Source organism: Sander vitreus, chromosome 6 (genome assembly GCF_031162955.1).
Source record: "Sander vitreus isolate 19-12246 chromosome 6, sanVit1, whole genome shotgun sequence".
Taxonomy (NCBI): Eukaryota; Metazoa; Chordata; class Actinopteri; order Perciformes; family Percidae; genus Sander; species Sander vitreus.
The window spans coordinates 1,326,545-1,344,386 of record NC_135860.1 but is presented as its reverse complement, the minus strand read 5'-3'; the positions used below and the strand labels follow the sequence as shown (position 1 = coordinate 1,344,386).

Below are 17,842 nucleotides of genomic sequence, written 5' to 3'. Positions count from 1 at the left end.
GGGTTTGGTTTCAGAGGATGTGTTCGCTGCCATTAGCAGTGCTCCAGATTTGTTTATTGAGCCCTGGTTTGGGAGATATAGTTATAATATTAACAGTTATTAAAAACTTAAGCCATAACACCAGCTTATATGCATGCAGGGCAGCATCCTGAACAGGAAGCAAGAAGGAAAAGAAACAGTGGGCAATCTTCGTGGTTCACAGTAACTGAGGATCTGAAGCAGCAGCTCAGACTGTCAGGTTTTTAAGTTGAAAGCAGTTTCTGGATGTCTGCAGCAGGGGTAGCTGGTGATGTGGCGTACAGCTTGGCCGAGGAGCAGGACTTCCAGCAGGTCCCCAACATTTGCTTTTCTATTGTAAAACTGTAAAAGAAACAAAAAGTTATTTCAATTTAGGCTGTCTTGCTTTACTACAGAAGAGAATAAATGTAAATGGATGATCAAACTTAACTAATCAAAAACTGAACAGTTAACGGTACTCAACTAAATATACGCATGAAAAAAAAACAACTCATAACATTCAATTCAGTTTGATTTATATATTTGTGTCTAATCATAACAGAAGTTATATCGGGACACTTTACAGATAGAGTAGGTCTAGACCACACTCTACAGTTTACAGGAGACCCAACAATTTCCCACGAGCTAGCATTTGGTGCAGCAGTGGCGAGGTAAAACTTCCTTTTAACAGACAGAAACCTCGGACAGACCCTGACTCTTGGTGGGCGGACATCTGCCGCTGCCGGTTGGGACACAGAGACACCGATACAGATATAGAGAAATAAGATTCATAGTAATTATAGCAGTTGGTATGATGCACAGTGGCAGTTATAGTATCAATAAAGATGATAGAACTATGACTAGAACTAATAGCAGTGCAGGGCGTAGAGCAGGACCACGGCAGCAGCTGCAACCAGTTAGGTTTGAATGATGAACAGAACCCAAATGCAGGCAGAACGCAGAGCCAGGAGTGTGAAATAACAGGTTTATTTAAAGGTCCTATGACATGTTGCTCTTTGGATGCTTTTATATAGACCTTAGTGGTCCCCTAGTACTGTATCTGAAGTCTCTTTTATATAGACCTTAGTGGTCCCCTAATACTGTATCTGAAGTCTCTTTTATATAGACCTTAGTGGTCCCCTAGTACTGTATCTGAAGTCTCTTTTATATAGACCTTAGTGGTCCCCTAGTACTGTATCTGAAGTCTCTTTTATATAGACCTTAGTGGTCCCCTAGTACTGTATCTGAAGTCTCTTTTATATAGACCTTAGTGGTCCCCTAATACTGTATCTGAAGTCTCTTTTATATAGACCTTAGTGGTCCCCTAATACTGTATCTGAAGTCTCTTTTATATAGGCCTTAGTGGTCCCCTAATACTGTATCTGAAGTCTCTTTTATATAGGCCTTAGTGGTCCCCTAATACTGTCTCTGAAGTCTCTTTTATATAGGCCTTAGTGGTCCCCTAATACTGTATCTGAAGTCTCAGTCTGGTGTGGCCTTGACCAACTGCTACTTTGCTCGTTTTCAAGCCATGATGTCTCTCTCTCTCTCTCTCATGGGCGGGCCAAATTCTCTGGGCGGGCAAAGCAGAGAAAGGGGAGGTAACCTTTCCCCTTATGACGTCATAAAGGGAGGATTCCAGATCGGCCCATCTGAGCTTTCATTTTCTCAAAGGCAGAGCAGGATACCCAGGGCTCGGTTTACACCTATCACCATTTCTAGCCACTGGGGGACCATAGGCAGGCTGGGGGAGCTCATATTAATGTTAAAAAACCTCATAAAGTGAAATGTTCATGCCATGGGACCTTTAAAGTACTCAAGTATCAAGTCCAGGTTTCCAGGGTGGAGAACAGGTCTGGTGGTTTCTGGGAAGCAGCAAGGTCCATTAGAGGAAGACAGTAGACCGGCTAGTGGTGGGGTCCAGTGGTGGTGGTTCTGGTCCGGTAGGATGGCAGGAGTGAAGCGGTAGCAGGACTCAGGTTCCAATGGCAGCTGAGGTACAAGAGAAGGGATCAGGACAGGCAAACATACAATAGACTAAACAGAGAAGCAAAGGGTTTTGTCTGGAGCGAGATTAACTGTGGTCGTCTTGACTTTGATCTGACGCAGAGTGAATGAATGACCGCGTATATGAAGCAGAGGTTGATTGTGGTAGATGAGAGGCAGCTGGAACCCTGGCTCCCCCACACCAGACTCCACTCCTGTAATTAGGACAGACAGAGGGGAGGGAGAGAGAGGAGAGACAGAGAAGCTACCTAGGAGCAGCAGCCCTAACACAACCACGATCCAGGTGCCACCCCAATCCAGGGCGCAGCAGGGCCTCGAGCAGGACATTATTGTACCTCAGTGACACATTACATTTAATAAAAGAGAGAAAAGCTTCTGTGTTGACAGCTGCCAGCGTTTGTGTTCACGTTGCAGGTCCTGAACATCTGCAGCGGTGATGCCTTCGATGGACTGGACTACATGGCTGCTACTTTCCACCGCTGGCTGCAGGAGCCTGGACGTCTCGTCTTCGTTGCCCGGATAAAGAACAGAGTGGTAAGGAAGAAGAATAAGAGAGTCACCACGGAAAAAAAGATGCATTGTCCCAAGCTAGGAGTGTAAATCACAGGTTGTTATATTGATTCTTTGGACGCTCGATGGTGTTTTAAGCCCCCAACGTCGACTTCAAGGCACCTAACCCTAACCATTGCCTAATCCTAGTGCCTTCCAGCCAGCGCTGCCTGGAAGACGACGTTGGGGGCTTAAAACACCAAACACTGTGGACAACTATACAATATTCGCTGATATCTTAAAGTCTGTCATAATACGATTTCGATCCAATTCAATTCAGGGGTCTGCAATCGATACGAGACGATATCATATGCCCATTTAACATAGTTATGTAAACTTATGTTAACACATTTATATCAACTCAAAAAGCAACTAAAATAGGATTTTAGGCATTTAAATGAATTATTTTTAATAAAAAACAATACATCAAGTGGCACAGACGATATGTATCGATATTTTCACTTTGCATCGATAACATTGGATCTTGGATTATTGAACCGATATACAGATCCAGATTGATGTATCGGTACACTCAGCTCCCCTGTGTGTGCACCCGTAGGTGGCGCTGGAGTCTGCGCTGCTGGTTGACGGCGGTCAGACGGTTGTATTTCAGGGACTCAGGGTGGCACCTGATTTGAGAGGCTGTGGCATCGGCGGCGCCCTCCAGAAGAACGTGACTGACTACATCCGCTGCCACTACCCACAAGTCTCTGCTGTCAGGCTGAGCCGAGGAGACCAGCCTTCACCACAAACTTTGGACAAGTACCGACTCGTAGCTAAGGAGGTGAGTGACATCATAGGGACAAAAACCCGTTCACACAAAAACATTTTGGGAAACCAATTGGAAAACGTCCGTCCTAACCCTAACCCACGAAAAACACTCCCAGAAGTTGTTTGTTTAAGCAGCAATTACGACTCATATTTACGTTTACAGTGGCGGTGACCTCTAGTGGACGTAGCATCATTATTACGAGAGCAAAGCAGGAAGTAAGGTGAATTATAAGCAAGGGGGTAAGCCAGCCTCCACAAAGCGTACCTCCTATGGAGCCATTTTGTTGCTACCAAGCCATCACCTGCCGTTAGCATCCCATTGACTGCCCATTCATTTTGGCGTCACTTTGACAGAGAATAACTTTACATCTGAAGCATTTAAAGACTTTATTTGTCCGTTGTTTATTTCTAAAGAAACACGACAACGTATAAAAGGCTCCATTACCTTGTACCTCACGTTATGGCTCCGTAGCAGACGTTTTTTGTAAAAATAGGCTAACGATTGTGTCATAACCACGTGACTTACTGTCTCATAGTAGAGGAGTTACCGTATAGTACAGGAGAAGCTCTCAGGCAGTTTGGACTTCCATTAGCTGTTTAAGTGTAATTACTAATGTTAACTATCATTTTAGTGATCAATAATGAGCCTGTGTCTATGTTATCTCCTTACATATACCTACGCTCTCCGTCTCTGCTAGATTGGGAATGATTGAGATTTCTCTTGGCACAGCTACCAGAAGACTTCCAACTTTCAGACAGGTTGCTCACGTCACATCTACGTCTTCAAGCTCAGTTGGAGGCTGCTCAGTAACGCTCAGCCATCACCGGAAAAGAGCTTCTAATATCCTTCACTCGTCTCTGTGGAAAGCTACGGCGTCGCTTTGTCCATTAATTCTACTGTCTACGATTATAAGAGCGCCAACTTCCGTATAAAGAGGAAAGTTGGGGTTGTGGATGTTGTGGCGGTCAAACAACACAGGACTTTCATCCAGGAGACTGAGAGTAGTTTGTTTGCTTTACTAAACAAACGGAGCTACGTCACATTCTGCGTCACCTGAGTAATCGGAAGTTAAGTAACACAACAGATGATTTAATCCCAAACCACACTACTAAACTAAGTAGTTTGTACGTTCACTGGTTTAGATATGAGGTCGCATTTCCTGCCACCGCTAGGGACGCTAATTTATGAAACGCTCCGGTAGGTCATATTAGAGGGAAGGAATAAATCACTGTGTGGTTAGGAGGACTTGTTGTACGTAACTTCACCGCAAACACATACTCAGATTCAGATTCATTTGTACATACGTACATAAGGAAAATTAAGATACTTTTTCCCTTTCCTTTGTTGTGTTATATATCTTTTTTGTGCATGTAATAGGTTTGCAAAGTAAAAAAGCCCGAAGTCCACCGCAAAGGGACTTACCATCTCCAACAGAAAACACTGTTCACAAACTGCTCCAAACAGCTCTATTGTAGTCCAGCCTTTACTTCAGAGACAAACGTGGTCACTTTGGAACACACGTTATAATGCTCGCCTAGCTGCTAGCATGGCACGCCCTCATACTCTGCTTCTGACTGGCTAGTAGTCCTTACCTAGCTACTGTCAGGGCACGCCCTCATACTCTGCTTCTGACTGGCTAGTAGTCCTTACCTAGGTACTGTCAGGGCACGCCCTCATACTCTGCTTCTGACTGGCTAGTAGTCCTTACCTAGCTACTGTCAGGGCACGCCCTCATACTCTGCTTCTGACTGGCTAGTAGTCCTTACCTAGCTACTGTCAGGGCACGCCCTCATACTCTGCTTCTGACTGGCTAGTAGTCCTTACCTAGCTACTGTCAGGGCACGCCCTCATACTCTGCTTCTGACTGGCTAGTAGTCCTTACCTAGGTACTGTCAGGGCACGCCCTCATACTCTGCTTCTGACTGGCTAGTAGTCCTTACCTAGCTACTGTCAGGGCACGCCCTCATACTCTGCTTCTGACTGGCTAGTAGTCCTTACCTAGGTACTGTCAGGGCACGCCCTCATACTCTGCTTCTGACTGGCTAGTAGTCCTTACCTAGGTACTGTCAGGGCACGCCCTCATACTCTGCTTCTGACTGGCTAGTAGTCCTTACCTAGCTACTGTCAGGGCACGCCCTCATACTCTGCTTCTGACTGGCTAGTAGTCCTTACCTAGCTACTGTCAGGGCACGCCTCATACTCTGCTTCTGACTGGCTAGTAGTCCTTACCTAGGTACTGTCAGGGCACGCCCTCATACTCTGCTTCTGACTGGCTAGTAGTCCTTACCTAGCTACTGTCAGGGCACGCCCCTCATACTCTGCTTCTGACTGGCTAGTAGTCCTTACCTAGGTACTGTCAGGGCACGCCCTCATACTCTGCTTCTGACTGGCTAGTAGTCCTTACCTAGCTACTGTCAGGGCACGCCCTCATACTCTGCTTCTGACTGGCTAGTAGTCCTTACCTAGCTACTGTCAGGGCACGCCTCATACTCTGCTTCTGACTGGCTAGTAGTCCTTACCTAGCTACTGTCAGGGCACGCCCTCATACTCTGCTTCTGACTGGCTAGTAGTCCTTACCTAGGTACTGTCAGGGCACGCCTCATACTCTGCTTCTGACTGGCTAGTAGTCCTTACCTAGCTACTGTCAGGGCACGCCTCATACTCTGCTTCTGACTGGCTAGTAGTCCTTACCTAGGTACTGTCAGGGCACGCCTCATACTCTGCTTCTGACTGGCTAGTAGTCCTTACCTAGGTACTGTCAGGGCACGCCCTCATACTCTGCTTCTGACTGGCTAGTAGTCCTTACCTAGCTACTGTCAGGGCACGCCCTCATACTCTGCTTCTGACTGGCTAGTAGTCCTTACCTAGCTACTGTCAGGGCACGCCCTCATACTCTGCTTCTGACTGGCTAGTAGTCCTTACCTAGCTACTGTCAGGGCACGCCCTCATACTCTGCTTCTGACTGGCTAGTAGTCCTTACCTAGGTACTGTCAGGGCACGCCCTCATACTCTGCTTCTGACTGGCTAGTAGTCCTTACCTAGCTACTGTCAGGGCACGCCCTCATACTCTGCTTCTGACTGGCTAGTAGTCCTTACCTAGCTACTGTCAGGGCACGCCCTCATACTCTGCTTCTGACTGGCTAGTAGTCCTTACCTAGGTACTGTCAGGGCACGCCCTCATACTCTGTTTCTGACTGGCTAGTAGTCCTTACATAGCTACTGTCAGGGCACGCCTAATACTCTGCTTCTGACTGGCTAGTAGTCCTTACCTAGGTACTGTCAGGGCACGCCCTCATACTCTGCTTCTGACTGGCTAGTAGTCCTTACCTAGGTACTGTCAGGGCACGCCCTCATACTCTGCTTCTGACTGGCTAGTAGTCCTTACCTAGGTACTGTCAGGGCACGCCCTCATACTCTGCTTCTGACTGGCTAGTAGTCCTTACCTAGGTACTGTCAGGGCACGCCCTCATACTCTGCTTCTGACTGGCTAGTAGTCCTTACCTAGGTACTGTCAGGGCACGCCCTGATACTCTGCTTCTGACTGGCTAGTAGTCCTTACCTAGGTACTGTCAGGGCACGCCCTCATACTCTGCTTCTGACTGGCTAATAGTCCTTACCTAGCTACTGCACATGTGCAACTCCCAACAAAGATGTAACAGAAGTGAGATGTCTCACTCTGTAGCTAAAACAGAGAGCTCAACACACAGGGTGAAAAGAAGAGCTGCTGCAATATGCAGTACAACAAATATCATAATATGAGCACTTTAACTTTGGTTTCACTGTGACTTAAAGATTAAAATCAAAAAATATCTGATCAAAAGAATAAACCCTTCATCAGCATGGAACTGAACTCCTGATGTTGACTGTTGCCCTCTGCAGGCCATTTTGTCTCTGTGCTGCGAGGCTGCCGACCTTAGCCTCTTTGTTGCTGAGCTTCGCTCCAGAATCTCACCGTCTCAACACGACCCAGTGACCCTTACCCAGCAGCAGGCGGAGACTCTCATCCTGACTGACTATGTGGTTTCCAACCTGCTGCCCGGTAAAACCATCATCAATGATTGGGAGCCTCTGAAGCCCCTTGGAGGCCAACCTGGAGGTGCTGCGCCGCAGGAGGCTGATGTGGATTGTAGACTGTGAGTTTGAGCCCACAGTCATGAGCCTGTGCAGCCCGCCCTATGCTGTCCCCTACCGCCATGACGCCCTGCACTTCAACATCAATATTTTCGGCCGCAGTTTGGCTTCAGTGTGCGCAGTGTTTCTGGCTCAGCTCGAAGCTTTGCTGCCAAGTCTCCAAGGATACCTGATCTTCTACACCTATGTTGACCCGACGGTTTGGCCGGGGTTACGCCAGATCTGCCAAAACAACAGCAACGTTTTGTTCTTTAAAGACTACTGTGAGGAGCTCGTACTGGAGAAAGACCTCTGAATGACCTCAGCATCACTGCTTTTACATCAGTACAACAAAGTGTACTTAAAATAGCAAAAGTAAAATTATTTTTATGGAAAATGGCCCATTTTAGATTAGATCCAGGTTAAATTATGGATCCCAAAGGTCCCGAAAGATGATATTTCTTTCATCGGTTGTGCACAATTAGTTTTGTTATAGGACGACTTGCAACTTTATCCTTCTTTTTAGTACATGGTGACCTGATGTAAATCCAAACAGAGCTCTGCACAACTCCAACCTGAACAGATCAACCCAGCCACATAACTAAAAACATCTGTATGGGTGTGCATGGCCTTTATCTTGAGGTTTATCAGGGGTTGCTGAAGGAGTTGCATGGGCCCTTCAGTGGTTTTAAAGGGGTCTTGAGTAATTTTAGGGGCTCTTCATGGTTTTAAAGGTGATTTAGCGGTGGTTTCAAGGTGGCTCAAAAGAAAAAAACAGGGGCTTTTAAGGATCCCACAAAATCTAGAGATGGGGTCGGAGTTCCTTTTAGAGTAGGATCATTTGATCTAGAGGGGTTACAAGGGGTCATGCAGTATTCAACTGGTCCTTTCAATGTTTTAAGGCTTCCTAATGAGATTCCAGAGGTTTTATATGGGGGTTCAGGGTCCTAAATATCTTGGGAAAACCCTGACGAACTTCCGGCAAATTTGAGATTTGCTCTGCAAGTCAGTCTGGCCAAGAGCCCATTCAAGCCCATTTCCAGTTTTTTCCAAATCAGGGCACCAGTCACAACCGTTGAGGCGGGCTTTACACGATGATGATAGCGCAGCGATGGCAAGCAGCTTTTTCTTTACATTCAACATTTATTATTTATTTAAGACCGAACACCGAAGGGCAGCAACCCGTTGATGCCGCTGTCGCTGCTACGTCACCCAGATCGTTGGTCTGATTGTTTGAAGGACTATCCAATGCGCCCAGAGGCATTTGAGCGGCATCCATTGGTGACGCCCCTTTGGAAATGGGCTGTGAATGAACCTTCCCCAGACCCACTCTCAATTACAACTGAGAAGGGTCTGGTGTCAACCAGACTAGGTCCTAAAGTTACTATGTAGGGGTTTCAGAGGTTCTTGTGGGTTTTCTAGGGTGTCTCCAATGAGTTTTATTTCCTTAGTGGCATTCCAGGTGTTCTTGAAGCGTTTCCTGGGAGTCATGGGGTATATCAGGTGTTCCTGAATGAGTAGCTGAGTCCTTGAGTGGTTTCAGGGGTCCTTGAGGCATTTTAAAGGACATTTTATAGGTTTTAAAGGGGGTTTATTAAGCTCAATTGAACAAACCAAGGGGCTTTAAAGGGTCCCATGAAATCATGAGTCTGGGTTGGAGTTCCTTTAAGTAGGATCAGTTGTTTTAGGGTCACCTGGGGAGTTGTATTGGTGTAATTGGGTTTCCTGGGAATCTTGGGGTATATCAGGGGTTCCTGAAGGAAGAGCTGAGTCCTTGAGTGGTTTCAGGGGGTCTTGAGACATTTTAAGGGGTCATTGTTTTGTTTTGAACAGAAACAACATGAGTCATAAGATACCTTTACTGGTGTTTGAATGATTTGTGCAACTTCATGTTCAAACATGGAATCGTTCTATTACACATGTTGTATGCAGGCTATAAACTCTTATACAAAATGTTTAAACTCTGTCATTTCAGTCTGGTTTTAGAGTGATAGGTTGTTTCTGTTCCCTGTTTTAACATTTCCGTCTCTGACAAACAGTCAGGAAAGTCAACACATCAAAACGTACTCAGTGTTCAGTCCTTGACTTTGTGAAAATGAAGGTTTTTCCACATAATCTTGACCTTTGACTGTTTGTTATTAATAAGTGATGAAAAGTGTCTTTTCCAGGATCTGTGTTGAGCTCCAGGATCTGCAGCCTGGATGGATCCTCCTCCCAGCTGCAACTGTGTAAAAATAGAGAATGGAAGACGCACAAAGGCTGGAGTACAATACATTTTACCTTCAAAATAAAAGCATATTCAAAGGAAATAAGCAGTGTGTCCAAACCGCCCCTGCCGTTTAGTTTCAATTCCTCGTCTAATTTGAAGATTATTTAGAGGCTTTAAGAGGTAAACTTATTCACCATTTCCCAAGAAAAACATAAGTATGTGCAACAAAAAAAATCAGATGACCACACAATTCTATGTAAAATCAGACTTTCAGCAGCCTCATATAGCCCTGATATAATGAGCCTTTGTTTCATTACCACATTTTCCCGGACTCCCGGTTTTTGGACCCCACGAATGTAGTTAAACAAACACACACACACACACACACACACACACACACACACACACACACACACACCAAAACTAGCTTTTATTTTGAAAACAGGATGTAGTGGGTTGTTGTGATGTACCTGACAGCGGGATCAGCTGATGGGAACTCACTGACTCACCACTTCCCGGACCAAATGTAACCACGCCGAGCTGAGAACAAAACACCAGAGTGGATTTGAATGTTTTCTGAGTCCACTAGACTCTGTTTCTGCTGAGGAGGGTCAGTCTGAGCTGCTGGATCCGGATTCAGGTACGAACCCGACTCGTTACAGAGAGAGAGAAACGGGACAAGTTGCATCAAAGTTTCCGCGTTTATAGGGATGCGGTGTTTCTTCCTCTATTGGGGGGGGGGGGTGGTGAGATCGCCAACTATCTAAGGAGGACATGTCTGCATGTACTGAGAAAAGCGACCAAAACATTGAATATATTGTAGAAAAAGAGACTCCAAAAAAAGAGACAAAAATCTCGGGGGGAAAAATCGAAAAAAACCCTCAACGTCAAAAGGCTACATATATCAGAAAAGGCGTGAAAAACTTTGGGAAAAGCGCCAAAAACTTTGGAAAAAAAGTTCCAGAGAGGCAACAAAAACGCCGAAAAAATTATCCAAAAAAACCCTCTGAAAAAATTCAACAAAAATCTCTGAAAAAAGCAGCAAAAACGTTGAAAAAAGCTGAAAAAAATTCGGAGAAAGCGACAAAAAATTGGAAACGCAAAAAATTATGGAAAAGTCCAGAATGGACCTGTAAATGATGCATATGGTGCATATGCACCCCTTTATATCTGGTGTTTATTAGAGATGTGCTTCTAAGTTTCTTGAACAAAGTCAATCATCATCTACCTCATGTATAGCTCAATCTTACAATTACAATATTGTTATTAATATATTACCATTGCACTGAACTGCCTTGCACTATATTTATATTTAAAATCTTAAATCTCAAACTATACTGATATGGCACTATTCCCTCCCTTCAATTGTTATTGTATATTTTTTGTAAATTTGTAAATTCTATTATATTGTTATACTGTATACTTAACAGTATTGTTTTTTTTAATATTTCTTAATGTCCTTTCTGTTTTTATTCTTTATATGTTAAGTGAGTGTTGTACTCTGAGAGCAAAGATTAACCAGAGTCATTTTCTTGAAATTTTATGACTTTTTTCGTAACTGTACGACTTTTTTCTTAAAATATTCCCACTTTTAAAAAAATATATTTCGACTTCTTTTCTTAAAATATAACTTTTTTCTTGAGATGTGTTTTTCTTCTTAAAATATTACGACTTATATTCTTGAAATCTACACCTCTGGGACATTAGCCACCTCATTAGCTCCGCTCGGTGCCCCAAAAGCTGTCAATATTGTCCTTTGACATGATCACGGCTCACGTCAGGGTCACCAATGTGGGAGTGCGGAACAAGGAGGAAGTAGTGTCCCAACAATGCCCCCTCTTCCCAGTGAGCTCCCTACTTAAAGGAGCCGTAGTCTCCAGTGAATGTCTCAATATTGTGGGTCACCACAACACTGTATTTGTATCCATCTGACAGACTCTGGTCTCCTGTGTGGATCCATGGCGGCTGTGTGACTCCGAAGTGACCGGAGAGGTGATTAAAGATGTCCGTCCTGGAGGGGAGAGGGTCCTCCCCCGTCCTCCTGTCTCCTGGGATGGAGAACCCGGCCGATGTCCCCATCCTGGAGATCAAACTGGGAGCAATGGTGGTGCTGCTGTCCGTCAGCGTGCTGTTTGGATTCGCCCCGCTCTGCATGTTCCGGGGAGCCGGCCGCTGCAGCCTGGGCCCAGGTCAGGCTCATCAGCTCTATGACCCCCCACTGATCCACATCTGCTCCTCTTTATTACCCCCCACTGATCCACATCTGCTCCTCTTTATTACCCCCCACTGATCCACATCTACTCCTCTTTATTACCCCCCACTGATCCACATCTGCTCCTCTTTATTACCCCCCACTGATCCACATCTACTCCTCTTTATTACCCCCCACTAATCCACATCTGCTCCTCTTTATTACCCCCCCCACTAATCCACATCTACTCCTCTTTATTATCACCCACTGATCCACATCTGCTCCTCTTTATTACCCCCCACCAATCCACATCTACTCCTCTTTATAACTCCCCACTGATCCACATCTGCTCCTCTTTATTACCCCCCACTGATCCACATCTACTGCTCTTTATTACCCCCCACTAATCCACATCTGCTCCTCTTTATTATCACCCACTGATCCACATCTGCTCCTCTTTATTATCACCCACTGATCCACATCTGCTCCTCTTTATTACCCCCCACTAATCCACATCTACTCCTCTTTATTACCCCCCACTAATCCACATCTGCTCCTCTTTATTATCACCCACTAATCCACATCTGCTCCTCTTTATTATCACCCACTAATCCACATCTACTCCTCTTTATTATCACCCACTGATCCACATCTACTCCTCTTTATTACCCCCCACTGATCCACATCTACTCCTCTTTATTACCCCCCACTGATCCACATCTACTCCTCTTTATTACCCCCCACTGATCCACATCTGCTCCTCTTTATTACCCCCCACTGATCCACATCTGCTCCTCTTTATTACCCCCCACTAATCCACATCTGCTCCTCTTTATTACCCCCCACTGATCCACATCTGCTCCTCTTTATTACCCCCACTGATCCACATCTGCTCCTCCTTTATTGATAATATTATGAGTTTTTTTTTAAATGTATACAACTTTTTTTTCTTGAAATACTATGACATTTTCCTGAGATACAACTTTCTTTCCTTGGTTATAAGGACGTTTTTTTCTTTAAATATTACTTTTTTTCTTTAAATGAAATATCAACTTTTTCTTGATGATATAAAAACTTTTTTCCTCAGTTATTAAAAAAAAAAAAAAAAAAAATCTTCTATTAGATCACGTGTTAAAAGTAACTGAAACTGTCGCACAAATGTAGTAAAAAGTACAACATTTCCCGGTGAGTACGAATAGAAAGTATCAGGAAAACACATGGAAACACTCAAGTAAAGTACAAGCACCTTGTATTTGTACCTTAAGTACTGCTCTAAAAATATGCGTAGCTCCATTTCACCGCTGTGTGTACTCTTTCAGATTTGCGGTGCAGGCTGCTGAGCCTGATAAGCTGTTTTGCTGGCGGAGTTTTCCTGGCCACCTGTCTGCTGGACCTGCTGCCGGACTACCTGCAGAGCATCAACGAGGCCTTTAGCAACGTAGGAGTCACGGTAAGATCCCACAAGTCTCTGACTTTAGACGCCATCGTGAACACGTGGGCCGACATCCACAAACTGCCATATACGGGACACAATGTTGAGCTGACAAAAGATTCACAGAGTCAAACTTCAATGCACATACACAGGGGCAATTCCAAGATTTCTAAAGCCCAGTTCAGACCAAAGATTTTAGAACGTCACAGGGAAAAGTTTCAGCGGTCTGAACCGGCCCGTCTCAGCTCGACTCAGCTGATGGTGTCGCTGCGACTCAGCTGGCGGAGTCTCCAGAGGCTGGTTTTAGAACGTAAAAGACGTCTCCTGTTTCTACAGCCAATAGAGAAGTCAGCTGGTGGAGTCTCCAGAGGCTGGTTTTAGAACGTAAGAGACGTCTCCTGTTTCTACAGCCAATAGGGAAGTCAGCTGGTGGAGTCTCCAGAGGCTGGTTTTAGAACGGAAGAGACGTCTCCTGTTTCTACAGCCAAAAGAGAAGTCAGCTGGTGGAGTCTCCAGAGGCTGGTTTTAGAACGTAAGAGACGTCTTCTGTTTCCGAATACCGAATCCTCGTCCCATCCTCAGTCCATGAACACAGTCAACACATTAATGAAGTAAACAGTGACTGTCCTTCCTTTGCCGTACCTGAAGTTGCTGCATTCTGGCTGCTGTCTGTAGATTCCTTCATGCTCAGCTCGTATTCTTCCAGATGTTTCATACCAGATGTTGTAACAGCGGTGATGTTGTGTATTGTTTAGGGTCCTCGCCACCACCAGACTAATCAGCATTGCAGATTGAACATGTAGCTGGACTTGAATGGCCTTCTTTTGACTGAAAGTACTGCCAAACAACACTTTTTCTGCTCACCAGTTCCATTTCCACTTCCTCTCAGCCTGCTGCATTGAACGCTCCAGCTACATAAACACCTTCCCGTAATCAACGGCGCCGTCATTACGTCGACCAGCGTAGCGCGCGTAGTGCAAGCGTTGGGTTCGGTTCTGTGGAAAGAAATTCTAAGGTTCGGCAGAAACTGAACCCCGTCAAAAAGCCAAAGCCAAAGACGGCTTTTGTTAGTTTTATTTTGTTTCTGTCGACTTTGAATGAAGTGTGTTTTAATGATGATAAAATTGCAGTTTATTTTAATGGAGTCTGGTGGGTTTGGCGATAATTTTCTTATAGCAGAAATATGATTTTCCTTTATCCCTATAATGTTAAAAACTTGTCAGATTTATCTTTATTTGAATTTTTGAACCTAATAATGGCACAAGACACATCACAGCATCACATAAGTTCATGTTTATTGTCATATGCATATTAGTATGAAGTACCACAGCAATGAAATACAATGTGCCTTGGCACTCTCTCAGCACCAGTCAATAATAACAATTTTAAAAACATAATAGCATTTAAAACATCTAGGAATATCCAAACACAATATACATAAGTGACTAAGTTCAGACCACAGCCCTCCTTCCTGTTGTGCTATCGTTCAATAACCTTACTGCCTGTCATTAGGACTCATCGTCTGGGAACTACGAGTGTCCGAACTAAATTCAATCAGACCCAGAAAACAACCGTATGGGTCGATTATGCAAGCAGCTCATAACGACCCACAATTCCGTTTCTTTTAAGGCTGCAACCTCTTGTGGCTGTATTTATTATTGCAAGAGCAAACAAGAAGGCAAGGTGACAAAGTATATAAGAGCTCCAAATTTAAACGAACACAGGACTTTCACCTAGGAGACTGGGGTTCGTGTCTCACGTGAAACCAAAAGTCAACTGTCACCTTTTGAAATTGATTGATTGAGTTTTACGTACCTGAGTCTGTGACACAAAGACTTCTGTGACGTCACGTTTCGTCCTCATTTTAGTAGTTTTAAAAACTAAACTTCAGTAGTTCTGTTTCACAACGTCAACTACATTTTTAAAGCTACGCCTGTTACGTTAAATAGATTAAAACCGCCACCATGCGGCAGTAAATCGAACGGTTGTGTGTGTCGTTTGGTCTCTTGTTGTCTTTGGAAATCAACCTAATATTGTCTATAGGTATGAGGATGTGCTGAATCAACTGATGTTGAGACGTTTCACTGGATACATGACAACCCTTTGACCTGCAGGTGGCGCTAGAGGGGAAGTCAGAGGATCACCAAAGTTGATATGACTTATTTTCTGAGTATTGTGGCTCCCTGTAACACATTTCATGGTAATCTGTCCAACCCCTGCCGCTGAAAACTGAGAAAACGTGGGCTCCATCTTTAACGGCTAGATGGGTCAGCTATTTAGAACGGCCGAAGGTTGATGCTAAAAAAGACACTGCTGGGAAAGCGTGTGTGTGTGTGTGTGTGTGAGACTGTGTGTGTGACTGTGTGTGTGTGTGTGTGTGACTGTGTGTGTGTGTGGTTCATGTGGGTTCAACGGCTGAAGGTTGATTCTAAAAAAGACGCTGCTGGGAAAGAGTGTGTGTGTGGGTTAATTTGGGTTAGTGCATGTGTGTGTGTCTGTGTGTGTCTGTGCATGCGTATGTGTGTGTGTGGAGGGAGGGGTGGGGGTGTTTAACGGGAATAGCTCTCCTTCCTCACAAATAGTTTGAAGTTAACCATCTGCTTCAACAGGTAAAAGCTAAATACTGTGAGTGAGTGTGTGTGTGTGTGTGTGTGTGACCCCCCCCAATCCCCTCCCCTCCTTTCTCTTTCCACACTTCCTGCCACAGTGTTTGATGTGTTTTTCATGCTTCTAGCACTTGTCATCTTCCTGGAGGTTGTAAATTCATCTCGTTGGGCTTTTCATTTGAAACGGCAACAGAATTTATGGAGTTTTTCTTTATTTGTTTTTTCATGAATCAGTCACGTAATATATCAGAATCTGGAATCGGTCCAAGGATGTAAAGTTGTTTCGTAATGCCCCCTTCTCTGCTTTCCTTTTCTTACTTTCCTACTCTCTGCTCTCTGGCTCGGCCCACACCTGTCTTCAAACTCAGCTTTAATCTTAGTAAATCTAAGTTTCGTGAATGTGTCTTGCACGGGTTGGGACGCTTAGCCGAGATGTCTATCCTTCTATTCAACTGTGAGTCTGTCTGTGTGGTTTCTTTCTTCATTTTCTTATTTTCTAATCTTCTAACTCTTCTACATCTGCTGGTTTTTACTTCTTCAGCAGTTTTGTCGTCCTGTGTCGACTGAGATGTTGACAGCAGATCAGTCTTTGCAACTTTACAGACACTGTAATTCAAACCCACCAGACTCCATGTAAATAAACCATAATTTTGTCATCGTAAATCACACTTCATTCAAAGTCAACAGAAACAAAATAAAACTGTCAAAAGCCGTCTTGGTTCGTTTTTCCACTGTTCCAACAATCACCACTCTGGTTTGGTTGAAATAAACCCTTAATTCACCCATTTACATGTGATAGTCGTTTGGGTGTCGCTTAACTTTTGTCGCATGACGCTCACTTTTTGTCAGCTAAACTCAACTGCTATGCTCCCTGAAACAACCGTCCCCTCGCGGTGCTCTGTACCCGGCTTACAGTCACATTTCCTCGGCTACATTTAACTGTAAAGACCGCTCAACTTAATCGCCTTATGCTGCGTTCCAGACACAATTTTTAGCCCGGAAGTTACGACTTTAAGTCTTCAAGACTCACGACTTGGTAGCATTCCAGGCAAAGTCACGACAAACCCTTCTAGCTGGCGTTAGCTAGCGGCTACCTAATGTTGACGTTTGCTAGCGCTAGCTGATACTAGCGACATATTTTGGGCTTCATTTAATGAACACAACCTGTAGTAGTACACAATCGTATGTGTATTGTTTTGATTACAATGTGCGGAATTACTTTACGTTGCCTATTTATGTGTATTTATTTCTATTTCTCACTCCTGTTAATCACCCGCGTCTGTACAGCATCAACAGGGGGTCGCCATTGTTGTTTAGGTTTGTGTGACGTCAAAAACTGTAACTGGGAGTACAACCATCTGGTAGGAGTTTACGAGTAGTAGGTTACTGGTTTGACTGCCGTTCCAGGGCACTTTCACCGGTAGAAGGTTGTGAAAACCCAGGTTACGGGTTGCCTGGAACGTAGCATTAGTCGCCCAATTTCGTAGGATATCATACGAAATTGTTGTGCGTATGTTTTCGTACGATATCATGCAAACCCGTTCATGAGAATGTGCTGCATTCTTGGAATAATCGGTTCCAAAGTTTTCCACAAATACGGCCCACCACAGATGGAGGTGTTGTGATTTAACTGGAAACTAAACTGAGTTTGTCGTCTCTACTCGCAGCTCCAGTTCCCTCTGCCGGAGTTCATCCTGGCCATGGGCTTCTTCCTGGTCCTGGTCCTGGAGCAGGCCGTCCTGGCCTTCAAGGACCAATCATCGCCTCACGTGGAGGAGCGTAGGGCACTGCTGGTGGACTCCAGCATCCAGGCGAACGACAGGAACGTCCGCCACCGCTCCCAGCGCCACCACGCGTCAGAGGAGTCCGATGGCGCCAACTTTTACGTGGACTCTGGCTCCCAGTCGGCCCTGCGCGCCTTCATCCTGGTCTTCTCTCTGTCACTGCACTCTGTGTTTGAGGGTTTGGC

At 44.8% G+C, this 17,842-nt stretch overlaps 1 protein-coding gene and 1 pseudogene across 2 annotated transcripts in view; both read left to right on the top strand.

The window, feature by feature from the left end:
* The first annotated feature begins 10 nt into the window (after window positions 1-10).
* On the top strand, window positions 11-9,981 carry LOC144519110 (histidine N-acetyltransferase-like; annotated as a pseudogene). Its single transcript, XR_013502082.1, has 4 exons — window positions 11-330; window positions 2,419-2,538; window positions 3,113-3,337; window positions 7,205-9,981. The product of XR_013502082.1 is annotated as a histidine N-acetyltransferase-like (transcript).
* Window positions 9,982-10,109: 128 nt separating this feature from the next.
* Window positions 10,110-17,842, top strand: part of slc39a3 (solute carrier family 39 member 3) — a 10,768-nt gene continuing 3,035 nt past the window's right edge. Inside the window, exons 1-4 of the mRNA XM_078252013.1 lie at window positions 10,110-10,284; window positions 11,580-11,833; window positions 13,155-13,285; window positions 17,541-17,842. The exon at window positions 17,541-17,842 is cut by the window's right edge and continues 3,035 nt beyond it. Of these exons, the coding sequence (XP_078108139.1) occupies window positions 11,647-11,833; window positions 13,155-13,285; window positions 17,541-17,842 (620 nt within the window). The 5' untranslated portion in view covers window positions 10,110-10,284; window positions 11,580-11,646. The remainder of the gene's footprint in view (window positions 10,285-11,579; window positions 11,834-13,154; window positions 13,286-17,540) is intronic.